The sequence below is a fragment of the Pristiophorus japonicus genome, unplaced genomic scaffold, assembly GCF_044704955.1.
Source record: "Pristiophorus japonicus isolate sPriJap1 unplaced genomic scaffold, sPriJap1.hap1 HAP1_SCAFFOLD_443, whole genome shotgun sequence".
Classification (NCBI taxonomy): Eukaryota; Metazoa; Chordata; class Chondrichthyes; family Pristiophoridae; genus Pristiophorus; species Pristiophorus japonicus.
The window spans coordinates 218839-246703 of NW_027254345.1; the positions used below are offsets into that span (position 1 = coordinate 218839).

Below are 27865 nucleotides of genomic sequence, written 5' to 3' on the forward strand. Positions count from 1 at the left end.
CACTTCCTTTGACACTCAGTGAAGTGATCTTTCTCCATTTGTTCTACTATTTAATTTAGCGCAATTATAAGCAATGCATTGGTTGGGGCAGCAGCATCAGGCTGAAATCATGAAATCCTTTACATGCACCAATGTTCTGACCCTGCTATAAATATATTAATGAGAAGTTAAATTCTACATGAAACACTTATCATGAGGCGATATTTCTTATGAGCTAAAGACACCAGGGTATGATTAGCTGCACTAGATGCACAACAATCCATGAGAAGCTTGATTTAATTAATTTGCAGATACTCATTACATATAGATGTAAATTATTCAGAAATAACATGCCTCCTCATTGTAATATTGGAGCAACAGCATAATTGTAATGATCAAGAATGCAAAGGGTACTGACTGATTATATCACATATAAACCATCCTATCATTATTGAAAAATTTGTCCTGATTTAACTGAAAATTCCTTCCACAATGCACTGCAATGTGGAAATGTTCTTCCCATTCTGAACTGGGCAAAAGCATACAGCCTGTCCCAGCTGCTCGGATAGCGTATAAGCAGGCTGGAGGGGGGCAATTTCTTCCTTTGGAGGGTTCAGAGGTTAGGTTTCACTATTCCTCCTAAATATCTAAAGCCTATAAAGCCTTGGACCATGCAAAGAAAAAAAAAGGCTTGCATTTATATAGCGCCTTTCACAACCTCAATGTCCCAAAGCATTTCGCAGCTGGAAATTTCCTTAAGGACTCTCTCGATTGGTTGCCATAATTTTGGCAAAAATCCTATTTACATATCTATCTGGAGTTTCCTCTAGCCCATCGGAAGAAGTCCCTGAGAAAATTCACAATTATGTACTTGAGTCTCTGGAAGGGGGCTTGAACCCACAACCTTCTGTCTCAGAAATGAGAGAGCTACCCACTAGACAAAGTCTAACACCAAGTGGTGAAATGTTGAGACACGATCGGGTTAAGACATGCCCTCCTTTCTGGAGTAGTCCAGTTTGTACCCCAATAGTCAACCACGGTGCTTTATGTTTGGGAAGATGTTTAGGAGGGAGGTAGCGGGATTGGTTGCATAAAACAGTATGTAAATGATTATACCTCAGTCTTGTCTCTTTGCCAGCAGGGGCTTCTTGTAAGGGGCTTACTCTCTCAAAGGCATACTTCTCCAGACTTATCAGCAGTCTGTAATCACCCTGTAAGTTGCAGTTCCATGACCTGAAAATGTAAGAGCATACAGGGTACCTGTTGTGCAGGTGGAACTGCAGGGTTCGTGAGATGACAGCTTCCATCGGTACATGTCAGCAGCGCTCACCCCCAGGCCCTTTCTCAGCAGCTTCAGTCTGTTTCTGAAAGAAAGCAATGGAGAAAGAAATGAGATCTGGAGCAAAGTAAATAAGAAGGAAGCACTGCGCAAACATGTGTGTTACAAACCTACCTGTCCTGCTGTTCAAGAAGAATTCCAAGACTCGTTACAAGCAGAGCTTCAGCTGGCTAGAAACAGAGAGAATGTAATAAAAATACCCAGCTTTACAGAAACAAAAGACCATTTAAATAGCAGACCGATGTGCTGTTTTTACATCATGTGTTATGACTGATATTCCAATATCAATATTCAGATACCGGCCCAACAGATGACTGTTTTAATTGTTTTTTTTTAAACAGTTGAAAAGTTTTCTGACTGTTTTTAATGCTGAAACTCTCAGATTACAATATTTTGGCTAAAATATAACATTGCACCCAATAATAAATCTGACTAGACAGATTCCTGCTTCAAACAGTTTGATATTACTGTAAATGTTTTAACTATGTATAATATCAAAGCAGTTCTGTTGCTACACATGCCTCACGGTTACAGGCTGTACAATCTCTAGACAGCAGAAGCTCTGACATGAACGGCAAACAATGAAAAGCACCGATTCCAGGAACAACATCACTGGTGGGTTGCAGCATTTAAACTCACGTGCCCTCAGGAAAGGCTCACTATCTATACACAGAGCTTCTTGTACAAATTGCTATGGGCATAGCTATCACTCAGATTCAAAAACTACAATGAGGCGTTTGGTGCAATATTAAGAAATGTTCGTGACCTGCTAACAGTGGCCATGACCTCCAACTCCCTCGCTGCAAGCACTAATCTGCTGGTGAGTTCCGGTAAAGATCTGACAGTTTCCCAGCAAAGTGCACAAATCTGATTTTCTCTTGCCAAATATAAAGCTATCTAAAATTGTTATCCACATCCAATTTACATGGAATTCTTTGCAGAGCCCAGCCACCTCCACAACTATTTACCCAAGGGGAAACTGGGGGCAGAGTCTATGCAAGATAGTTCTGTTTGCAATAGCATTCTCTGAGTTTAATATGCTGACTACTCTGCAGACTCTGAATAAAGCTGGAGTTAGTCCGATAGTCTACTTTAGTACATTTTTTTTAATCAGCATTGCATCGGTTTGTATTAAATGCGCATATTAGCTTGTGTTACGCCTGCATAATTATGGCACTGAAACATCTGTAACATTTCAAGCAGATTCAGGGCACAATCAGGGGAGAGGTTGGGGTGCGACCACCAGGTCTCCGAGCTTGGTTGGGCAGCATTGAGGTTTCCTTAGGCAGAGGGGTGGACACTTGTTGCATCTGCTACCTTTGCTGGTGACCTCAGGCAACATACAGTACTTGCCAGTTGGAAGTGAGGCCCGAGGTATACGGAAAGGTCACTCTCCTTCATTACAAAACAACCAGCCACCTCAAGCATTCCAGCCTTTCTAGAAAAGAGACAAGCTTCTTTCAAAAAAAAGTCCCATCATCCAGCCCTGCCATCCATCCTCCCCAGAGGATTACCTCCGCTGCCAATTTCTTACCACCCCACCTAATGGGTACCCCAGCTGTGCTGCTACTGACAAGGACACACACACACACTTTAGGGAAATGTCCAATCCCGGGAATTCGGACTGTGTCAGAGGCACATGGAGCTAACAGACACAAGTCCTACTCTACCATGGTTACAGCGACAGAAGGAGGTTGTGGATTTTCAGGGCCTATGTATTCAGCCTGCTTATGTTTGCCTGTATATGTTGTGAATTGCTGGGTTTCACTGATCTGTTTATGAAGTCACTATCTTTGTGCACTTTCTGATCTTTACTTCACTGTCTCACTAAAAGATTGGATTTCACGAGATTCAATTGCAGTGTTGTTACACAATCTACCTAGTAAAGTTGTTATTTTACAAATGTTAACAGCATCACTGCATGAGTAAGAGTCCAGCAATGCAATGTATTATACAATTACTGGCCAGCCACAATTTAGAGCTGACAGATAGCTCTTCACACTACCTTGTTTAGCAAGAGAGAAGTAATGTCTGGGCAGGTTTCTATTCGATTACGTGAAGGTCAACTGAACAATAGCAGCCCACGGTTATATGTGGCCTTCAACAGGGAAAAAAAATCCACATAACACTTTGTAAGAAGATGCCCATTTTTAACAGTTATGGATTTGTCTAATACCAAGATGAACAATACATCTGGCGCAAAGCGAGCTGCACAGGTTACAAGAGGCAAGGACAACACAACTCTGCCCAACTATTGGATAACTTACCGTAATTTCTGCGTTCGGTTTGCCTGATGAATAATGTGAAGAAGTGTTTCATTCGAGAACGGAATCTCGGCAGACATGTTAAAAGCTTTACCCAAGGTCAGTTCCAGGAATGTGTCATTAATATTAATTCTGTAGCTCCCCATCTTTTCATTTTCTTCATAATACACTAGGAAACTGGCTGTGCTGGACTCTGCAGAGTACAGTGGGCCTCCTTTCGTGTTTTCAGTCATATTTGCACTAAGCTCGATGTGCCCCTTTATATCAGAAGAATGTCCATTTGTAAATGTGTCTGTCAACTGATTCTCGGTCATAAATATATATTCTTGTGAGGTCAACTTTGAGACAATATCTATCGCTGTATAATCATTGTCTTCAACGCTGTTAAGTTGGGTGTTATTTTTGATGTCTGTAGCAAAGCAGAAAGACAAGACAAATCAGTACCAACTAAAAATTATTCGTAGGAAAAACAGCCAAAAGCTTAAAATAGATTAAGCAATTTTTAAGAACAAGAACTTGCATGTATATAGCACCTTTTAATGTAGAAAAACATACCAAAGCATTTCACAGAAACGTAATCAAATAATGGATGCCAAGCCAAAGAATGAAATATTAGGAGGGGTTACCAAAAGCTTGGTCAAAGAGTTGGGTTTAAGCCGAGTGCTGGAGGAGGAGAATGATGGTGGAGCCTAGCACGCGAGTGGCAAAGACAAGGCTGAAACATTTCCAATCATCTTCAGCCAGAACTGCCGAGTGGATGATCCATATCGGCCTCCTCCTGAGGTCCCCACCATCAGAAAAGCCAGTCTTCAGCCAATTCGATTCACTCCACGGGATATCATGAAACGGCTGAGCACATAAGACACAGCAAAGGCTATGGGGCCTGACAACATCACGGGTGTTGTGCTGAAGAATTGTGCTCCAGAACTAGCCGCACCTCCAGCCAAGCTGCTCCAGTACAGCTACAACAGTGGCATCTACCCAACAATGTGGAAAACTGCCCAAGTAGGTCCGATCCACAAAAAGCAGGACAAATCCAATCCAGCCAATTACCGCCCCATCAGTCTACTCTCAATCATCAGCAAAATGATGGAAGAGGACATCGACAGTGCTATCAAGCGACACATACTCACCAATAACCTGCTCACCGATGTTCAGTTTGGATTCCGCCAGGACCACTCGGCTTCAGCCTTGGTCCAAATGGAAAAAAGAGCTGAATTCCAGAGGTGAGGCGAGAGTGACTGCCCTTGACATCAAGGCAGCTTTTGACTGAGTGTGGCATCAAGGAGTCCTAGTAAAACTGAAGTCAATGGGAATCAGAGGGAAAACTCTTCCATTGGAGTCATACCTAGCACAAAGGAAGATGGTTGTGAATGTTGGTCAATCATCTCAGCCTCAGCTGCAAGAGTCCTCAGGGCAGTGTCCTAAGCCCAACCATCTTCAGCTGCTTCATCAATGACCTTCCCTGGAGCATAAGGTCAGAAGTGGGGATGTTTGCTGATGACTGCGTAGTGTTCAGTTCCATTCGCAACTCGTCAGATAATGAAGCAGTCTATGTCCGAATGCAGCAAGACCTGGCGACATTTAGAATTGAACCCATCCACCACCTTAAATATTCACTCCTTCCACCACTGGCGCACCGTGGCTGCAGTGTGTACCATTTACAAGAGGCACTGTGCAACTCACCAGGGCTTCTTGGCAGCACCTCCCGCGCCCTCTGCCACCTAGAAGAACACCATCACCTGCAGGTTTCCCTCCAAGTTACACACCATTGTGACTGGGAAATATATCACCGTTCCTTCATTGTCGCTGGGTCAAAATCCTGGAACTCCTTCCCTAACAACACTATGGAAGTACCTTCACCACAGCGGTTCAAGAAGGTGGCTCACCACCACCTTCGCAAGGGCAATTAGCGATGGGCAATAAATGCTGGCCTTGCGAGCGGTGCCCATATCCCAGGGCGAGGTGGAGGGGTTTAGGGATGCAGAGCATGGTGCCTTGGGGGCTGAAGGCACAAACACCAATGGTGGAGTGAAGGGAGTAGGGGGTACAAAAGTGGCCAGAGTTGTGGGTGTGAGGAGGTGTTGGGCTGAAGAAGATTGCAGAGATAGGGAGGGGAGGCGTCAGGGAGGGATTTAAACATGAAGATGAGCAGGATTTGGTGTGGGATATAATATGGGCAGCAGATTTCTGGATAAGCTGAAGTTTAAGGAGGGTGGAATAGTCAAGTCTGGATGTGACAAAGGCTTAGATGAGAGTTTCAGCATCCGATGGGCTCAAGTTGCAGGCAATGTTATGGAGGTAGAAGTATGCAGTCTTTGTGATAGAGAGGAAAGCTCAACTCAGGATCGAATAGGATGTTGCGGTTGCAAATGTAGGTTTCAGGGGTAATAGTATTAAAATTGCTAACATATATTGACAGAAAATGGCTGATATAATATGAATTATGGGAAAGAGAATTTAGCTGGAGTTAGAAACTGAGACAGACAAGTCGCCAAGGCAGCAATAAGAGATTCCGTGGAATTGGCTAGCTGAAACCTTAACCAGAAAAGAGGGAAGTACAGGGCTTTGTTTGTTATTAATCACAATTGAAGCTTGAGCAAGAGTGAGTAATAGAATAGATTGGATTATAACGTGTGATGTTTATACTATTATTGTGAAACTATAAGAAATAATATAATTAACAGTACGCAAGCTGGTTTGCAAATAATGGGAGAATTACTGAAGAAAAGTAACTGAATACTGCTAAGTACCAAGGAATGAGTCCTTGTAAATCATAGATTAGAGAAGTTCCAGCTGCTATTGCGAGTTTTGTGCCAAAAACAGGAGAGAAGACAAAGAGTCAGGTGACATTGATGGATCACTGTAAAAAAGAAAGACTTGGATTTATACAGTGCCTTCCATGACCACCGGATGTCCCCAAGCGCTTTACAGCCATGAAGTACTTTTTGAAGTGTAGTCACTGTTGTAATATAGGGGATAAAAGTGAGAGTATATGGGCGTAAGTGTGTGCAGCTTGAGTGTAGGACACTGGAGATCAACCTCAGGGCATCTAAGATTCCATCCAGCGGGCTGGTTCATGTAAGTATTGCGGACAAACGGTACTTGCACGTTTACAATGATTGATGTAACAATATAAGGAAAGGCAGAAGCTAAATCTTGCATTTCTTAACAAAGTACTAAAGTTGCTGACGCTCGACTCTTGGACCTATTAATGAATAAGATTAGCCGGAGTGCCTATAAATCAGACAGCAGTCTGGTTCAACCGGAGACAGTGGCTTGGGAAGGAAATGGAATTATTAGCATAAGTATGGAGTTTGTGCAGGGCTGAAGATGATGGCTTCAGTCTTCCCAAATAATAACAGCCATTTGAGAATTTATTTCTGCATTGTATATTTTTTCTTTTCTTGTCTAGTTCCCCCACACCATCCAACAATCCCAGCAGTAAGCTGATGACCTGCACCGTGTCTCTGCCTTTGCAGCGCTGTGGCTGATCACTAATAGTGCAATACAGAGACAAAGTTCTGGTACAATTTTCCTTCATCCCTGTCTGGGAGCCAAAGGCTATTGCCAGTGTAGAAATAATGCCACTTTGAGGTGGCACAGTGGTATTCCAATGCAGTAGCCAGATGGGGAATACATTTCAACCAGCATTCATGTTCCATTCCAAAAAACATGGGTAAAAAATATTTTATTTTTTTTAAATGTAATAAGCAAAGGATGTACAAGATGTAAAGATAGTTCACCATACTGATGTGTGAATGCATGTATCACAAAGAGGAAGGATTCAACTTCATGGACTGGTGTACAAGCACTGTGTCAGGGAGGGGTGGATGAAGTCCATGGCGATTGCACCAATTCTTTTCCAGCACTATGTCACACAGAGGTAGATGCAGGTTTGTGTCCACAATCCATATATAGACTGAGACCTGGCTGCATAAAAGCCCCTCAGCTTGGGAAATGATGTGTAATATGGGAGAAGATAAACTGAGATATAAAAAACCCAATGGGAAAGAAAAGTAAGAAAGTGGAAAAGAATTAGAATGTATTTCATTTTACTCTGTTATGAATTGTTCCTCCAAAATCTCAGTAAACCGTACCTTTGTTTTGATGCATGTTCTCATCTTCTGATTCAAGCTCAGAAGCAGCTTCATCATAGATCGTGTTGCTCACATCAAAACCAGCCAGATTTTTCACTGTTCTTAACATCTGGTTTCCCTTTTCTGCAATTCCCTTTGATAATTTCGCGCTGTAACTTGCATTAGTATGAAAAATGTCCACACTCTCTTCTCTATCCAAGTCATATCTCCTATCAGTCTGTTCATCGTCACTTTCTATGCCTTGAGAATCTGATCCAGGCAAATAGTAATACGAATCAAACGATGGTCGAAGGTGCTTGAAGTGTAGAATCCGTGGCATTGTGTATTCATATGTAATGTAAGGGTTCTTGCCACTTTGAATTAATAACTAAGAATGCAACAGAATCAGTTACTATGCAGGTGCCACAGGGACAGCAGGTTAGCTTGTAAAATGTTTCACTATAACTGCAGCTATGGCATCTGAACAGCGAAGATACTTTACAAAGATATTAAAAGCTATGGAATTTTACATTAATCCAAAGAATGCCCAGAGAGGCCTGGCGCTTAAGCATTGTCGGCCAAATGCTCGTGTCATACCAATAAACATGTGTCCATACTGTATACGCAGCTTTCATAAGCTGAATAAAGGGTCACTGCAATTACTTTAGGAAAAGCCCAACGCCATCTGATTGTCATTGACAACTCCCTTGATTTTGAGGTATCCATAGTATGATTTGTGAGAGATATTATAACTATTACTGAGACATGGCTGAAAGATGGGCAGGAATGGCAGCTCAACATGCCTGGTTACAGAGTTTTCAGACAAGATGGAGAAGGTTATAAAAAGGAGGGGGGGAGGGTGCGGGTTCGCAGTATTGATTAAAGAAACTATTACAGCTGTGAGTAGGGATGATATGTTAGAAGGATCATCAAATGAGGCCATTTGGGTTGAATTGAACAACAGAAAAGGGGCAATCACACTGCTGGGCATGTACTGTAGACCCCCAGACAGTCAGCGGGAAATAGAAGAGCAAATATGTCGGCACATTTTTCAGAAATGGAAAGAACAACAGGGTAGTGAGTAGGGGATTTCAACTACCTTAATATTAACTGGGATAGAATTAGTGTGAAAGATATAGAGGGAGCAGAATTCTTAAAATGCATTCAGGCGACCTTTTTTTTAGCTAGTATGTAGCAAGCCCAATAAGAAAGGGGGCAGTACTGGACTTAGTTTTAGGGAATGAAGCTGGGCAGATGGAAGGGGTATCAATGGAAGAGCATTTTGGTGGTAGTGATCATAATTCAGTTAGATTTAGGGTAGTTATGGAAAAGGACAAAGATAGACCAGGAGTAAAAGTTCTCAATTGGGAAAAAGCTAATTTTACTAAGCTGAGATGTGATTTAGCCAAAGTGGACTGGAAATAGCTACTTGAAGGTATCAGAGCAGTGGGAGGCATTCAAGGAGGAGATAGTGAGGGTTCAGAGCAAGTATGTTCCCTTAAAGAAAAAGGGTGGAACTAACAAATCTAGAGCCCTTTGGATGTCAAGTGGCATACAGGGTAGGATAAAGAAGCTTATAAGAACATAAGAAATAGGAGCAGGAGTAGGCCATACGGCCCTCAAGCCTGCTCCGCCATTTAATAGGATCTTGGCTGATCCGATTATGGACTCAGTTCCACTTCCCTGCCCGCTCCCCATAACCCCTTATTCCCTTATCGGTTAAGAAACTGTCTGTCTCTGTCTTAAATTTATTCATTGTCCCAGCTTCCACAGCTCTCTGAGGCAGCAAATTTCACAGATTTACAACCCTCTGAGAAAATAAATTTCTCATCTCAGTTTTAAACGGGCGGCCCCTTATTCTAAGATTATGCCCCCTAATTCTAATTTCCCCCATCAGTGGAAACATCCCCTCTGCATCCACCTTTTCAAGCCCCTTCATAATCTTACACGTTTTGATACGATCACCTCTCAATCTTCTGAATTCCCATGAGTAGAGGCCCAACCTACTTAACCTTTTCTCATAGATCAACCCCCTCATTTCTGGAATCAACCTAGTGAACTTCTCTGAACTGCCTCTAAAGCAAGTATATCCTTTCGTAAATATGGAGACGCAGTATTCCAGGTGTGGCCTCACCAATACCCTTATAACTGTAGCAAGACTTCCCTGCTTTTATACTCCATCCCCTTTGCAATAAAGGCCAAGATACCATTGGCCTTCCTGATCACTTGCTGTACCTGCATACTAACCTTTTGTGTTTCATGCACAAGTACCCCAGGTCCCGCTGTACTGTAGCACTTTGCAATCTTTCTCCATTTAAATAATAACTTGCTCTTTGATTTTTTTCTGTCAAAGTGCATAACCTCACACTTTCCAACATTATACTCCATCTGCCAAATGTTTGCCCACTCATTTAGCCTGTCTATGACTGTTTGCAGATTTTTTGTCCTCCTCACATATTGTTTTTCCTCCCATCTTTGTATCGTCAGCAAACTTGGCTACGTTCTTCCAAGTCGTTAATATAGATTGTAAATAGTTGGGGTGCCAGCACTGATGCCTGCGGCTCCCCACTAGTTACTGATTGCCAACCCGAGAATGAACCATTTATCCTGACTCTCTGTTTTCTGTTCGTTAGCCAATCCTCTATCCATGCTAATATATTATCCCCAACCCCGTGAACTTTTATCTTGTGCAGTAATCTTTTATGTGGCACCGCTTAACCATTTTAGAAATTGCCCTACCTCAGGAGTGGAGCGGTGTCCTGGACCGCTCCGCCCGTTTTCCTGCCGCAGCATGCATGTGCCGACCCTTTACTGTCTGGCGGGGACCTCCTCATGAAATTGCTCTTTACCTGAAATTGCCCACGGAAGCTTTTGCTGTCGGTGCTCTCTGTGCGAAATGGCAGCATAGCTGCCCTTAAAGGGGAGGGCATACTGCCGCGGCCGCCAGGTTGGGTTTTTTTGTCGATTGACTGTCAGGTCGGCCCAACAGTTTCAGCAGGGCCGCCAAGAGTGGACATAACTAACATATCTGCAGAGTTCGCAGCGGCTCTCCCATTTATTGAAGGGGAGAGACGTTGTGAAGCGCCAGCGCGTTGACTGACAGCTGCGGACACACCATCCCAGCCCCGCTTCCACCCCACTAGTTACGGCCACTGCGCGCCACTCACACTTCTGCCCCCATGATAATTCGCTTCCGCCCCGCTGGAAAAAAACCCCTAGGAGCTCAATTTCGCCGGCTAGGCCACCTCATTCATTGCGGCAGCCAGGACACTTTAAAAAGGGTCGGTGTGCCCCGTTTCTGGCGGAGATCAATTTCTACCCCCTGGGGTTTTCAGACTTGATCATAGAATCATAGAAATTTACAGCACAGAAGGAGGCTTTTCGGCCAATCTGTGCCGGCCGACAAAGACCTATCCAGCCTAATCCCACTTTCCAGCTCTTGGTCCGTAGCCTTGTAGGTTATGGCACTTCAAGTGCACATCCAAGTACTTTTTGAATGCTATGATGGTTTCTGCGTCTTCCACCCTTTCAGGCAGTGAGTTCCTGACCCCCACCACCCTTCGGGTGAAAAGATTTCTCCGCAAATCCCCTCTAAACCTCCTACCACTTACTTTAAATCTATGCCCCCCCCGGGTTATTGACTTCTCTGCTAAGGGGAATAGGACCTTCCCATCCACTATATCTAGGCCCCTCATAATTTTAAACACCTCAATTAGGTCTCCCCTCAGCCTCCTCTGTTCCAAAAAAATCAACACCAGCCTATCCAATCTTTCTTCATAGCTAAAATTCTCCAGTCCAGGCAACATCCTCATAAATCTCCTCTGTACCCTCTCCAGTGCAATCACATCTATCCTGTAATGTGGTGACCAGAACTGCATGCTGTACTCTAGCTGTGGCCTAACCAGTGTTTTACACCATTCAAGCATAACCTCCCTGCTCTTCTATTCTATGCCTCGGCTAATAAAGGCATGCATTCCATATGCCTTCTTAACCACCTTATCTACCTGGCCTGCTACCTTCAGAGATCTGTGGACTTCAAGGTCCCTCTATTCCTCTATATTTCTCCGTGTCCTACCATTTATTTTGTATTCCCTTGCCTTGTTAGTCCTCCCCAAATGCATTACCTCACACTCCTCTGGATTGAATTCCATTTGTCACTGTTCTGCCCACCTGACCAGTCCATTGATATCTTCCTGCAGTCTACAGCTTTCTTCTTCATTATCAACCACACGGCCAATTTTTGCATCATCTGCAAACTTCCTAATCATACCCCCTACATTCAAGTCCAAATCATTGATATATACCACAAAAAGCAAGGGACCTAGTACTGAGCCCTGTGGAACTTCACTAGAAACAGCCTTCCAGTCATAAAAACACCCATCAACCATTACCCTCTGCTTCCTGTCCCTGAGCCAATTTTGGATCCAACTTGCTAGTTTGCCTTGGATCCAATGGGTTTTTACTTTCGTGACCAGTCTGCCATGTGAGACCTTATCAAAAGCCTTGCTAAAATCCATATAGACTACTACCCTCATCGACCCTCCTTGTTACCTCCTCAAAAATTCAATCAAGTTAGTCAGACACAACCTTCCCTTAATAAATCCATGCTGACTGTCCTTGATTAATCCGTGCCTTTCTAAATGAAGATTTATCCTGTCCCTCAGAATTTTTTCCAATAATTTTCTCAACACCGAGGTTAGGCTGACTTGCCTGTAATTACTCGGTCTATCCCTTTCTCCCTTTTTAAACAACGGTTCAATGTTAGCAGTCCTCCAGCACCACACCTGTAGCCAGAGAGAATTGGAAAATTATGGTCAGAGTCTCTGCTCTGTCCTCTTTTGCTCCTCTTAGCAGCCTGGAATACATTTCATCCGGGCCTGGGGATTTATCTACTTTCAATGATGCTAAACGCCTTAATACTTCCTCTCTCACTATGTTTATTTCATCTAATATTTCACACCACTCCTCCTCCCTGATAGCAGTGTCTGCATCGCCCCTCTCTTTTGTGAAAACAGACGCAAAGTATTCATTAAGAATCATACCCATGTCTTCCACCTCCACACACAGGTTACCTTTATAGTCCCTTGAAGGCCCTACTCTTTCTTTAGTTATCCTCTTGCTCTTAATGTATTTATAAAACATCTTTGGGTTTTCCTTGATTTTACTTGTCAGTATTTTTTCTTCTCTTTGCTTTCCTAATTTACTTTTTAATTTCATCCCTGAACTTTCTATACTCCTCTAGGGTTTCTGCAGTATTGAGCCCTTCGTATCTTTCATTTTGGTTTCCATATTTATGAAAGGATATACTTTCCTTGGAGGCAGCTCAGAGAATGTTCACTAGGTTGATTCCATTGATGAGGGGGTTAACCTATGAGGAAAGGTTGAGTAGGTTGAGCCTCTAAGTTGGAGAAAAATTGCAAAGTGCCGCAGTACAGCGGGTCCTGGGGGTACTTGTGCATGAAACACAAAAGGATAGTATGCAGGTACAGCAAGTGATCAGGAAGGCCAATGGTATCTTGGCCTTTATTGCAAAGGGGATGGAGTATAAAAGCAGGGAAGTCTTGCTACAGCTGTACAAGGTTTTGGTGAGGCCACACCTGGAATACTGCATGCAGTTTTGGTTTCCATATTTACGAAAGGATATACTTGCTTTGGAGGCAGTTCAGAGAAGGTTCACTAGGTTGGTTCCGGGGATGAGGGGATTGACTTATGAGGAAAGGTTGAGTCGGTTGGGCCTCTACTCATTGGAGTTCAGAAGAATGAGAGGTGATCTTATCAAAACATATAAGATTATGAGAGGGCTTCACAAGTTGGATGCAACGAGGTTGTTTCCACCGATAGAAGAGACTAGAACTAGGGGGCATAATCTTAGAATAAGGGGCCGCCCATTTAAAACTGAGATAAGGAGGAATTTCTTCTCTGAGGGTTGTAAATCTGCAGAATTCACTGCCTCAGAGAGCTATGGAAGCTGGGACATTGAATAAATTTAAGACAGAGATAGACAGTTTCTTAACCGATAAGGGAATAAGGGGTTATGGGGAGCAGGCAGGGAAGTGGACCTGAGTCCATGATCGGATCAGCCAAGATCGTATTAAATGGCGGAGCAGGCTCAAGGAGCCGTATGGCCTACTCCTGCTTCTATTTCTTATATTTTTATGAGTCGGCGGCCATTCCACGCCGCTTCGTGGCTGCCGCTGTCCAGCGGCCAGAGGCCTTATCGGGAGGGGCAATTTCGACCCCCAGGACCCAAACCTCTTGCCCATGGGGTTCCAAGGGAAACCTTATGTGTTGGTTCATTCTTGTGACATCTGTGTTATGCAGCAGACTGACAGATATTGCTGATATCACTAGTTTCCCTGTGAAAAGAGTTTGTGGCAAAGAAATTTAAAGCAATGGTTACCTTCATTGCCACTGACAGTGATGTGCTTGCCATGGAGCGTTACTGCAAGTTTTCCTGCAGCAGGCCATACAGCTCTCAGACCACCTCTCTGGAGAACGGAGTCCTTTGCAAGGGCTATTCTTCAGTTAGGTCCATAAAATTCCTGTTTTTGAGACTGGAAGGTTGTTTCCAATGGGGTTCCATGGTAGATAACTACGTTGTTCTGGGTAAGGCCAAGTAGGTGCCCTCCTTTTTGGACGCCTCAGCTCTGAGGTATCCAAAATGATCTCTTCCTCGCTTTGGTCCTCTTGCTCCAAATATGCAAAGGATAGGGGTGTTCTAATTGGCACACCCATACTGCAGAAAAAATGAGGGTAGCAACCAATTGCCAGGCCCTCCTGCACATTTCTGGTAACAGCAAAGCTCCCAGATAAATGCAGAAAAAGGTAAGCAACAAATTTACTGGTAATTGTCCCTTTAAATCAGCCAGCCACTGAAATGTGGCAATTAGGCCAGAAGTACAGGCTTTTTTAGAAACATAGAAATCTACAGCGCAAAAGGAGACCATTTCGGCCCATCGTGTCCGTGCCGGCCGACAAAGAGCCACAGGGCCCTTGGTCAGCAGCCCTGAAGGTCACATATAACCTATGAACAACGAAAAATGGTGGACAGGTAAAGAGCATCCAGCCCAACCAGTCCGCCCAACACGCGATTTAGATTTGAATATAGGGAGTAGGATTAAGAAATTTGCAGACAATACTTAAATTGGCTGTGTAGTTGATAATGAAGAGGAAAGTCATGGGCTGCAGGAGGATATCAATCTACTGGTCAGGTGGGCAGAGCAGTGGCAAATGCAATTTAGTTCAGAGAAGTGTGAGGTGATGCACTTTGGGAGGGCTAATAAGGAAAGGGTATTCACTATGGCCCCAAGTTTCCACATGATTTGCTCCTGATTTTTAGGAGCAACTGGTGTAGAACGGAGTATCTTAGAAATCGGAATTCTCGTCATTTAGTTTGCTCCAGTTCTAGTCAGTTAGAACAGTTTCACTTTGGAACAGAATTTTTTTTTCAAAAGGGGACGTGTCCGGCCACTTACGCCTGTTTTCAAAGCTTCGTCAGTGAAAACTTACTCCAAACTAACTTAGAATGGAGTAAGTGAAGACTTTTGTACGCTCGAAAAAACCTTGTCTACACTTTAGAAAATCAGGCGTAGGGAATGGGGGGGGGGGGGGGGTTTAAAGGGAAGTTTACAAACATTAAACACTTCAGTTTTACAAATAAAGAGCCATCATCAATAATAAATGATAAATACATCAATAAATCAACCAATAAATCAATCAAAAAAAATTAATAAGAAATAATTTTTTTTTTTAAATCAATAAATAAAACATTTTCTACTTACCGACTGCAGCACCGGGAGCCCTCCAACAGTATGCTGGGATGCCCCCCCCCCCCCCAGTGTGTCTCTGTCAGTGTCTCCATCTCTCTGTCTGTCTGTGTATGTCTCTCATTCTCTGTCTGTCACTGTCTGTGTTTCTGACAGCGAGGGGAGGGGGAGGAGTGGGGGTAGAGGGAGAGAGGGGGGGGAGCAGAGGGAGGGAAGGGGGAGAAGGGGGAGGGATGGGGAAAAGGGGAGGGGATGAGAAAGGGGAGGGGGAAGAAGGGGATAAAGAGGAGATGGGGGGGGAAAGGAGATGGGGGGGAAAGGAGATTAGAGGGGAGAAAGGAGATGGAGGGGGGGGAAAGGAGATGGAGGGGGGGGAAAGGAGATGGAGGGGGGGGAAAGGAGATGGAGGGGGGGAAAGGAGATGGAGGGGGGAGAAAGGAGATGGAGGGGGGGGGAAAGGAGATGGAGGGGGGGAAAGGAGATGGAGGGGGGGGAAAGGAGATGGAGGGGGGGGGAAAGGAGATGGAGGGGGGGGAAAGGAGATGGAGGGGGGGGAAAGGAGATGGAGGGGGGGAAAGGAGATGGAGGGGGGGAAAGGAGATGGAGGGGGGGGAAAGGAGATGGAGGGGGGGGAAAGGAGATGGAGGGGGGGGGAAAGGAGATGGAGGGGGGGGAAAGGAGATGGAGGGGGGGGAAAGGAGATGGAGGGGGGGGAAAGGAGATGGAGGGGGGGAAAGGAGATGGAGGGGGGGAAAGGAGATGGAGGGGGGGAAAGAAGATGGAGGGGGGGGAAAGGAGATGGAGGGGGGGAAAGGAGATGGAGGGGGGGGAAAGGAGATGGAGGGGGGGGAAAGGAGATGGAGGAGGGGGGAAAGGAGATGGAGGGGGGGGGAAAGGAGATGGAGGGGGGGAAAGGAGATGGAGGGGGGGGAAAGGAGATGGAGGGGGGGGAAAGGAGATGGAGGGGGGGGAAAGGAGATGGAGGGGGGGAAAGGAGATGGAGGGGGGGGAAAGGAGATGGAGGGGGGGGAAAGGAGATGGAGGGGGGGAAAGGAGATGGAGGGGGGGAAAGGAGATGGAGGGGGGGGAAAGGAGATGGAGGGGGGGGAAAGGAGATGGAGGGGGGGAAAGGAGATGGAGGGGGGGAAAGGAGATGGAGGGGGGGGAAAGGAGATGGAGGGGGGAGAAAGGAGATGGAGGGGGGAGAAAGGAGATGGAGGGGGGAGAAAGGAGATGGAGGGGGGAGAAAGGAGATGGAGGGGGGAGAAAGGAGATGGAGGGGGGAGAAAGGAGATGGAGGGGGGAGAAAGGAGATGCAGGGGGGGGAAAGGAGATGGAGGGGGGGGAAAGGAGATGGAGGGGGGGGAAAGGAGATGGAAGGGGGGGGGAAAGGAGATGGAAGGGGGGGGAAAGGAGATGGAGGTGGGGGAAAGGAGATGGAGGGGGGGGAAAGGAGATGGAGGGGGGGGAAAGGAGATGGAGGGGGGGGAAAGGAGATGGAGGGGGGGAAAGGAGATGGAGGGGGGGAAAGGAGATGGAGGGGGGGAAAGGAGATGGAGGGGGGGAAAGGAGATGGAGGGGGGGAAAGGAGATGGAGGGGGGGAAAGGAGATGGAGGGGGGGGAAAGGAGATGGAGGGGGGGGAAAGGAGATGGAGGGGGGGGAAAGGAGATGGAGGGGGGGGAAAGGAGATGGAGGGGGGGGAAAGGAGATGGAGGGGGGGGAAAGGAGATGGAGGGGGGGGAAAGGAGATGGAGGGGGGGGAAAGGAGATGGAGGGGGGGAAAGGAGAAGGGGGGTGGAAAAGGAGAAGGGGGGGGGGAAAGGAGAAGGGGGAAGGAGGCTGAACGGGCCGGGCCCGAGACTTCGGGCAGGGCCCGTCCCCAGCACCAGATTTACAGGTAGGTGGCGTTGGGTCGGGTCGGGGGGAGCGCGGGTCGGGGGGGTGGTGGGAGGGAGGTCGGTTCGGTTCGGGGGGAGGGAGGGAGAGGGAGGTCAGGTTGGGGGGAGGGAGGTCCGGTCGGATCCAGTCCGGGGGGGGGGGGGGAGCGGGAGTCGGGTCGGGGTCGGGTCGGGTCCGGAGGCGGGGGGGGAGCCGGAGTCGGGTCGGGTTCAGTCCGGGGGTGGGGGGGAAGCGGGAGCCGGGTCGGGTCCAGTGCGGGGGGTCGGGTCGGGTCGGGTCCGGGGGCGGAGGGGAAGCGGGAGTCGGGTCGGTGTCGGGTCCGGTCCAGAGGCGGGAAGCGGGAGTCGAGTTGGGTCGGGAGGAAGCAGGAGCTGGCCATGGGAGGAGCCTTATTCACGCAGCCCCAGTGAGGCCATTCGGCCAGGGCTAGGGGCTGCGTGCTTCGGCCCCTCCCACACAGTTTCGGGCGCCTGGAGCTACTGCACTTGCGCGCCCACTGTAGCGCGCATGTGCAGAGGTCCCGGCACTGTTTTCAGCGCAGGGACCTGGCTCCGCCCCCTACTGCTCCTGCTGCGCTGCGCCGAGGGCCAGAGGACCTGCAGGGAGGTGGAGAATCTGGAGCGTTTTTTTAGGCGCACTTTGTGGCGCGAAAAACGGGCGTCCAGGTCGGGACTGCGCCGTTCTAGGCGCGGCTCGAAACTTGGGCCCATTAAATGGTAGGCCACTTAATAGTGTAGATGAACAAAGGGACCTTGGAGTACTTGCTTGTGCTTGTCCACAGATCCCTGAAAGTAGCAGGCCAGGTGCATAAGGTGGTTATGAAGGCATACGGAATGCTTGCCTTTATTGACCGAGACATAGAATATAAGAGCAGGGAAGTTATGCTTAAATTGTATAATACTTTGGTTCGGCCACAGCTGGAGTATTGCGTGCAGTTCTGGTCGCCGTATTATAGTAAGGATGTGATTGCACTAGAGAGGTTGCAGAGGAGATTTACTCGGATGCTGCCTGGAATGGAGAATCTTAGTTATGAGGACAGATTGGATAGGCTAGGTTTGTTCTCATTGGAACAGAGGAAGTTGAGAGGAGACCTCATTTAGGTGTACAAAATATTGAGGGGCCTGGACATAGTGGATAGAAAGGGCCTATTTCCATTGGTGGAGGGGTCTATTATGAGGGGTATAGTTTTAAGGTGGTTGGTGGAAGGTTTAGAGGGGATTTGAGGGGGGCCTTCTTTACGCAGAGGGTTGTGGGGATCTGGAACTCGCTGCCTGGCAGAGTGGTGGATGCAGAAACCCTCACCACTTTTAAGAGATGGTTGGATGGGCACTTGAAGTGCCGTAACCTGCAGGGTTACGGACCTAGAGCTGGTAATTGGGATTAGACTGGATGACCTTTTTTTGGACAGCGCAGATATAATGGTAAGTACTGTAGGAAATCGAATAAGGCCAGGGGGATCTCCTGGACTAGTTTCGATCGCCTGGATGGGTCGGAGAGGAATTTTCCCAGATTTTTTCTCCCTAAATTGGCCTGGATTTTTATCTGGTTTTTGGCTCTCCCAGGAGATCACATGGCTTCGGTTGGGGTGGAGTGTAGAATGTTTCAGTATAAGGAGTGTCACAGCTGTGTGAGGTGGACTGGTTGGGCTGGGTGCTCTTTGCCTTTCCGTCATTGTTCATAGGCTTAGGGCTGCTCACCAAGGGCCGTGGGGCTCTTTGTCGGCCGGCATGGACACGATGACCTCCTTCTGCACTGTAAATTTCTATGTTTCTATGTAACCAGTCTGCCATGTGGGACCTTATTAAAAGCTTTGCTAAAGTCCATGTACACTACATCGTACGCGCTACCCTCATCAACCCTCCTGGTTACCTCCTCGAAAAGTTCAATCAGGTTAGTCAAACACGATCTTCCCTTAACAAATCCATGCTAACTGTCCCTAATTAATCCTTGCATTTCTAAATGTAAATTTATCCTGTCCTTCAGGATTTTTTCCAATAATTTTCTGAGGTTAGGGCTGACAGGCCTGTAATTGCACAGCCTATCTATCCCTTTTTCCGTTCTTAAACAAAGGTACCACATTAGCAGTCCTCCAGCACCATGCCTGAATCCAAAGAGGACTGGAAAATAATGGTCAAGGCCTCTGCTATTTCCTCTTTTGCTTCGCTCAACAGCCTGGGATGCATTTCATCCAGGCCTGGGGACTTATCCACTTTCAAATCTGCTAAATCCCTTAATGCCTCCTCTCTCACTATGTTTATTTCATCCAGAATTTCACACTCCTCTTCGATAGCAGTATCTGCATTGCCTCTTTCCTTTGAGAAAACAGACGCAAAGTATTCATTAAGAACTATAGCCACATCTTCCGCCTCCACACACAGATTACCCTCATGGTCTCTAATAGGCACTACCCTTTCTTTAGTTATTCTCTTGCTCTTAATATATTTATAGAACATCTTTGGGTTTTCCTTGATTTTACTCGCCAAGAATTTTTCATGCTCTCTCCTAGCATTCCTAATATCCTTTTTAATTTCACCTCTGAACTTTCTATATTCTTCCAGAGATTCTACAGTGTTTAGCTATCGGTATATGACATAAGCATCCCTTTTTTTCCTTTTTCCTCCCCTGTAAGTCCCTAGACATCCAGGGAGCTCTAGAATTGTTATTCCTACCCTTTTTCTTTAAGGGCACATGTTTGGCCCGAGCTCTCCAGATCTCCTCCTTAAATGCCTCCCACTGTTCCGACACTGATTTATCTTCCAGTCCACTGTGGCCAAATCACTTCTCAACTTAGCAAAGTTAGCTTTTCCCCAATTTGGGATTTTTATTCCTGGTCTATCCTTGTCCTTATCCATAACTACCTTGAATCTTACTGAATTATGGTCACTGGCACCCAAGTGCTCTCCCACTGATACGCCTTTCATCTGCCCAGCTTCATTCCCCAAAACTAAATCCAGAACCGCCCCCTCCCATGTTGGGCTTGTTAAATACTGACTAAAAAAGTTCTCTTGAATGCATTTTAGGAATTTCACACCCTCTATACCCTTAACACTATATTTGTCCCAATCAGTATTAGGATAGTTGAAATCCCCTATTATTACTGCCCTATGTTTTTTGGACTTCACAGAAATTTGGCTACATATTTGCTCTTTTATCTCCCTCCCACTGTTTGGGGGTCTATAATGCACGGCCAGCAGTGTGAGCGCCCCTTTTTTATTTTTCAGTTCAACCCATATGGACTCATTTAATGATTCTTCTAACATATCATCCCTCCTCACAGCTGTAATAGTTTCTTTAATCAATACTGTGACCCCTCTTTTTTACCCCCCTCTCTGTCCTGTCTAAAAATCCTGTAACCAGGAATATTGAGCTGCCAAACCTGTCCCTCTTTCAGCCATGTCTTTGTAATGGCTATAATGTCATACATCCATGTGTCTACATGTGCTCTCAGCTCATCTGCCTTGATTGCTATACTCCTTGCATTGAAATATTTTCCATTTAGCATAGGAAGACCTCCTTGATTACTACTTGTTTCCTCTGTCTTACAGATTCACTTTCTACATTCTTGCTTTCCAATTTCAGCTTTACTTCCTTCCTTAATAATTTGTTCTCAGGTTCCCATCCCCCTGTCAAGCTAGTTTAATCTCTCCCCAACAGCACTAGCAAAATTCCCTGCAAGGATATTGATCACGGCGCTGTGGAGGTGCAATCCATCTGGTTTGTACAGGTCCCATCTCCCCCAGAAGCTGTCCCAATGCCTCAGGAATTTAAAGCCCTCCCTCCTGCACCAGCTCTCCACTTTTGTGGACAATCTGCCCCTGATTTATGACCAGCAGAAGTAGAAGGCTGATCACAGATCCTTGACATCATTTGCCATCAATTTAAATCTCACTGAACCAAAGTCATAGATTGGAATAAAGCTAATTTTGAGGGGGATGAGAATTGAATTAGGGAAATAAACTGAAAAAAAATGACGGACAAAGAGATAGAACAGCAGTGGGAAATATTTAAAATGGTTATCAATAGAGCTCAGGACAAATATATTGCTTTAAAAAACAAGAACAAATGAGCCAATAATGAACCATGTGGATGAATAAAGAGATAAAGGTCAAACTGAAACTGAAAAAACAGGCATATACCAAGTACACAGACAATAAAGGAGAGGATGACAAAAGGGAATAAAGAGGTCGGAAAGAAGTCAAAAAACAATTAGGAAAGCAAAACGGAACTACAAAATTAAATTAATCGAGGAATATAAAAAGAAATAGTAAAGTATTCTACAGACACAACATCAAAAAGCGAATCAGGATAGGGATAAGAGCACGAACTGCTGCACATGATAAACTCACAGATAATGACAGTGAAATGGAAAAAATATTTAATAACTACTTTACCTCGGTATTTGCCAGAGAGACTAACAAGGTGGGCAATACATTAGAAGAAATCAAAAAAGATATAAAAACATTTAAAATAGAAAAAGGGGTGATAATTGATAAACTAATCAAACTTAGAGAGGGTAAAAATTCTGGTCCGTATGGATTGTATCCGCACATTTTAAAACAAGTTCGGGACAAGATAGTCAAGACACTATTGCACATATATAACAATTCATTAGAAAAGGAAATATCTGTAGTATCAGAGGACTAACTAATGTGATTCCTATATTTAAAAAGGGAGATAGAACAAGTCCAGGAAACTATAGACTAATTAGCTTAATCTCAGTGTTAGGAATCTTTACTCAAAGACACAATAGAAAAATATCTAGAAACTGAAAATATAATAAAGAGTAATCAGCATGGATTGCAAAAGGGAAGATCATCCTTAACCAACCTTATTGAATTATTTGAAGTAGTAACAGAAAGAGTAGACAAGAATACATAAGAACATAAGAAATAGGAGCAGGAGTAGGCCATTTGGCCCCTCGAGTCTGCTCCGCCATTCAATAAGATCATGGCTGATCTGATCATGGATTCAGTTCCACTTCCCTGGCTGCTCCCCATATCCCTTTATTCCCTTATTGCTCAAAAATCTGTCTATCTCTGCCTTAAATATATTCAATGACCCAGCTTCCACAGCTCTCTGGGGCAGAGAATTCCATAGATTTACAACCCTCTGGGAGAAGAAATTCCTCCTCATCTCAGTTTTAGTTTCCCCATGAGTGGAAATATCCTCTCTGCATCCACCTTGCCGAGCCCCCTCATTATCTTATATGTTTTGATAATGTCATCTCTCATTCTTCTGAACTCCAATGAGTATAGACCCAACCTACTCAACCTATCTTCACAAGTCAACCCCCTCATCTCCGGATCAACCTAGTGAATGCAGTTGATGTAATATATTTGGATTTCCAAAAGGTCTTCGATAAAGACTAAGGTCAGTGTATGTGGAGTCAGGGGGCAGGTAGCAGAATGGATAGCAAACTGGCTACAATGCAGAAAAGAGAGTAGAGTTTAAGGGTAGTTCAGACTGGCAAAAGATGGAAAGCGGAGTACCACAAGGATCTATGCTGGGATATGCTGTTGTTCACCATTTATATTAACGATTTGGACACGGGAAGTGGATGTATAATTTCTAAATTTGCGGATGACACTAAATTAGGGGGTGTAGTTAATACAAAGGAATGATACGACAAAATACAAGACTTTAATAAATTTGCAGAATGGGTGTTTGATTGGAAAATTAATTTCAATATAGATAGTCTGAGGTAGTACATTTTGGTAGGAAGTATAAGGCCACACACACCTCAGATAGGTTAGTACCAATGTTCCCTGTATGCTGCGCATTGTTTTGCGTCGCCCGTTTCATTTATTGCACGGTCCTTTTAAATTTCCAGGCATGCACAGTATTTACAATGGAGAAGTAGGTGAGCAGCCTGCATGGGACCTTTCCCATGCAGCTTAGAGGGAACATTGGTCAGTAAAGATCAAGAACTCACTGTGTGAAGGAGCTTTGCAGAGTAATCACATCCACTTGGTGGGGTGTTGAAGGTTCTAGTGCTTGGAGACAGCAGCTTCTAATGGGATGGGAGTGAACTCTGAGGGAGAGCAGTGCCTCTTTCACAAAACTGCAAGCTATCTTCCATTGGGTAATTGCTGTCACACTAGCAGCAATCACAAGTGATTATTTGTAAGTGTAAGCAACTCTGGCAAATGAATTTTAACATTGATAAGTGTGAGGGTATTACATTTTGGAAAGAAAAATAAGGAGATCAAATATTACTTGGAAAATAAGAATCAATAGGGTAGAGGAGCAGAGGGATTGGGGGGGGTGGCGGGGGGGGGGTTGGTAAAGATACACAAATCACTAAAAATTGCGATGCAAGTTAATAAGGCCATAAAAAAAGCAAACCAATCACTAGGGTTCATTTGGAGCAACTGGCTTCAGCCAAGCAGCTGAAGGCCAACATAAAAAGCAGGCGTTAAAGTTTTAGAACATCACTAACAGAAACCGTGTTATTCCTGTTGGCAGAAACAACCCAATAAGATCAATTCCCACTGAATCTGAAGTGCATCCAAAACAGTATGTAATTATCCTTCCAGCCCAAATGTCTACCCTGTGCTAGAATGGTGAAATCTGAGGCTCCCCAGATATTGGGTCTTGGGCCTCATTATAATGGAGCAATATTAACAGCCCGCCAGTGAAAAATCGGGATGCTTAAGTAAGCGGGCCCAGGATCTGGATAGGTTGGGTGGGTGGGGGGAGGGGAAAGGGCCAAGGCAATAAGGGGCTGAGGGCTGGAGAACTAGGAATCACAGTGGGCTGTAGTAGATCGGGGGTCAGGAGTGGCTGTGATTGGGAGGGTGAGGATCAGGGTTGGGAGGTGCTCTCTAGGGCTAGTCTCCCAGAGTGTAGCCTGGAATGGTGTTCGCTGGGTAATCCAACCTTGGAGAGTATCTGATGCATTTCAAATGCAGCAGAAGTTAGATCAGGTTGTGTAAGAAAGTGGATGTCATCCCTGCATTCCCTTAAATCAGGCACTCCTGGATATGTTTGTGGGCTATGCCCATTGCCAAAATGTTCACCCCTTTTCAAGCACCCGAGTTCTGTAGGACATCCAAATCCTGGTCAGTGAAATTGGGTGTACAAATATTTTGGGCAACTATTTGAATAGTATCAATCTAATGCTCTGTGTGTCTGGGCTAAATCCATTTTCATATTTTATGCTATTGGTAAATTATTAATTAGCTGGTTGAGAGGTGTGAGAACACCATTGTTAGCAGTGTGCCCCGAGTAGCTATTTTCTGCATCTAGTACGATTGAACTTGTGCACACAAGACCAGGGAGGAAAAATTGGGAGCACTGCCATTTTGATTGGTGACTATTCAGTACAACCAAAAACAGCATAGTTCGCTCTCTCAGGAGAAGTGGAAAGTATTAACATTTTACAAGTCATAGCACTATTATTACTGTAAACATTCATAAAATAATTTGTTTCTGTACATTTATTTGAATATGAATTTTTCATTTGAAATTATTGAGGTTATACCAGAATATTAAGTCCCAGATCGGTCGGTCCTTGAGCCACAATGTATTCAATACCAGTTTCATACACATCCATTGGCCTCCTGTATTTAAAAACCGTGCCTGCAAGGTGGACGTTTCTTGGACCTTCTACTTTTAAATTGCCATTCACAAAGAAGTTTCCAGACTCATCAGCAATGGCTGCAAGGTAAATAAAAGCACAGATAAAACTCATTCTTCCTGCAGGATGTTATTAAAAGAGAGAGAGACTCGCAAACTTGGCAATGACAAGGCAGTGCTTGCTGCTGGAGCCTGAAACACTGTACCTGGGTGAACAAGGCCATTCTTTACAAGGGGCAGCTAACTTGTAAAAGTAAGCTTGTAAAACAAACTGCTACCAGTGAAGATATAGGAAAGGGAGTTTTCAGTGGTACTGTTCACTATATTCTACTGAGGGGAGAGAAAGAACAATAATGATGGCTCTGATGTTCCCCTTAGGGGGTTCTCTCATATGGGAGATAATGAAACAAGTAAATCATCACGGGTTCCAATTCAGCATCTCTAAAGGTTTGATAATAATGGGATAGACTTTCTGTCAGCATTCTCTCACTGTAAATTTAGAAACAATCTTTGAAAAACAGCATAAATGGCTGCCCAGGGATTCTGCTGTAGTTACAGCCGGAGATCAGGAGAATGGCCATGGAAATTCCATCCTAGTATCTTTATATCTAGAGTGGTTGCAGCAGAGATCGTTGCATCTTTCAAGAGAAATTGGATAAATATTTGAAGCAGAGGATACAGGATTGTTCTAGCAAAGAGCCAGCATAGACACAATGGGCTAAATTGCCCCCTTCTGTGTTGTAAAATTCTATGATTCAATGATTCCTTATGTCAGTGTTTCTCTGTTTCCACACACTTAACAGTAGCCTCTTGAATGTAGGATATATACTGAAAAAACCTTAACATGTGGAGCAAAGAATACGTCACAAGGAACCATGAAATAATAGTTATATCTCTTTTATAGATCACTTCTGATCAGCCGTCCTCCATCGTGGGAATATAAATATTTCACAGTTCCCTGTAATAGCACCTTTTTTTATTAGAATACAGCATTTCCAAGCTAGAATCATAATATCAAAATATTGCATAAAAATAGCATTTTATATTCAATAATAAAATAAAATTACATTAATACATACTTACTATTCACTATTTACTAACAACACATTGAGTCAAGCAAATATACTATTACATGAGCCAGTGCTAATAGAGAACACAATAAAGGACAAGATTATAGATACCTCAGGTGCTCTTATACATACCCAAAACATCATCTGATTTCTTTCTTTCAATTATCTGGATATCTGTTGCACCAACTGGGATGTGTGTTATTAGGGAATAACCTAGGAAACAGTTTGATAAACTTTAATTTCAAAGTCCGTGCCAATCTACAAATAATCTACAGCACAGCATAAGCTCCAGGGCTAAGAGGATTAGCTGGCAACCCTGACCTTAAACCCTAGAAATGTTTGAGGGAAAAAAGAAAAACAGTACACAAAGGGGGTGAAATCTGGTCGCGCCTCTGTTGCGGCGTTAATCCAGGCGGAGCAGTGCGTTTAACGCCTTGAAAAAGTTTGCATCTCCTGCCCAGAAATTCGTTAGAATCGGTCGAAGAGCTGACAGGGGCGATCAATCAGCCGTCACACACCAGACGAGGGGGGGGGGGGGGAACGCTAATGAAAGTTTTGCAGACCCATTGCGTTTGCGCGGAACTTCGAATCAAATCCCAGGAAACGCCGACTCTTAAATGGATAGTAATGAACCCAGTAAAGTTTCCAAAATCACGTTTTCAATCTGTACGGTTATGTCTGTCTGCCGCTGCAAACTCGGGAGGCTCACACACCGTATTCCGTGTAAACGTTGCATTGACTGTGACCTCAGAGAGCAGTGCTTCCTCATCCCTTTAAGTAGCCACCAGTTAACGACTCTGCAAGCCTGTACCGACTGTTTTCCCAGACGTTGTTCTTGGCGGGTGCTCAATGAGGTAATGATCGGACTGATCGTCAGTAGCTAGGTGCTAATGGTTTGCGCCCCCGGTGAGCCTCTAATGAATTTTCCATCGTGGCGCTAAAAGCTGCGTGCCCGGTCGCTAAGCTCTAACGCTTGCATTAAAGCCCCCTCTGGCCGCTAACTGAGGCTATAAACTGAAAATCCAGTCCAAAGGCTTTGAAGGGGCTGAGAATACAATGGCAGGCACCTGATGGGCATCAGCCTCTTCCCCAGAAGATCAGGCATGGGGTCAGAGGCCTGCAGCTCACCCAATGTACTCTGCGTGCCAAAATGTGGGTGGATCGTAAATAGGGATCTGGAAGCTTGTGCATAAACTATACACAAAGCTCATTAATGCCCACAAAATTATTTAACCTAGTGGGCCTCCTCACAAACTGACTGAATGGGTGCTAAAGGGGAGGCCTTACTTCAAAAAAAAATTCCCTTTTGTGGTCTTGCATCCTTTCTGCCCCCTTCCCTTAACTCCCCTTCATCCTTTCTTCCTCTGCCCTGGACACCAAACCACTTTCCTTCCTACCACCACATCCCCTCCCAGGCAAATCTGCCAACACTCAACAACTTTTCATTGGTTGATGGTGCAGAAATTGTAACTGCCACTACTCCTTGGCACGACCAGCACATCATGAGCTACTCACTGGAACACCATAAAATGATACCAATCAGCAGACCTTGCATTATCAGCAAAGTCGTCTCATTCGTGTGCAGGTGCATGGAACATCAAAGAGACAATGGTTGCGAGGGTGCTGGGACCACAGATGACCCACAAACAATTTCTAAACTAGTTGAAAGAATAAATTGTGCTAGTGGAAATACAATGGCTAATTTTACAAGTTTGCTTTCTCAGCATGTAACTTTGCATTAGGGGAAGAGGCCCTTCAGCCCATCGTGTCTGTGTTGGCTCTTTGATAGAGCAATACAAAACTAATTCCACTGCTCTGCTCTCACCCCATAGCCCTATTTCAAACATTTATTACACTTTCCCTTATAAATGCAATGATGCCTCAACACA

The 27865-nt window shown here is 44.9% G+C and overlaps 2 protein-coding genes across 2 annotated transcripts in view; one reads left to right on the top strand and one right to left on the bottom strand.

The window, feature by feature from the left end:
* The window catches only part of LOC139251771 (ADAMTS-like protein 2), a 125861-nt gene that overhangs the window by 41542 nt on the left and 56454 nt on the right, over positions 1–27865 (bottom strand). The window contains exons 8-12 of the mRNA XM_070873303.1: positions 26109–26189; positions 24812–24987; positions 7683–8049; positions 3586–3991; positions 1240–1343 (exon numbers count right to left, since the gene is read on the bottom strand). Of these exons, the coding sequence (XP_070729404.1) occupies positions 1240–1343; positions 3586–3991; positions 7683–8049; positions 24812–24987; positions 26109–26189 (1134 nt within the window). The remainder of the gene's footprint in view (positions 1–1239; positions 1344–3585; positions 3992–7682; positions 8050–24811; positions 24988–26108; positions 26190–27865) is intronic.
* The window catches only part of LOC139251770 (protein myomaker-like), a 180938-nt gene continuing 159635 nt past the window's right edge, over positions 6563–27865 (top strand). The window contains exon 1 of the mRNA XM_070873302.1: positions 6563–6663. The gene's annotated coding sequence lies outside the window, so the exon portion shown is untranslated. The remainder of the gene's footprint in view (positions 6664–27865) is intronic.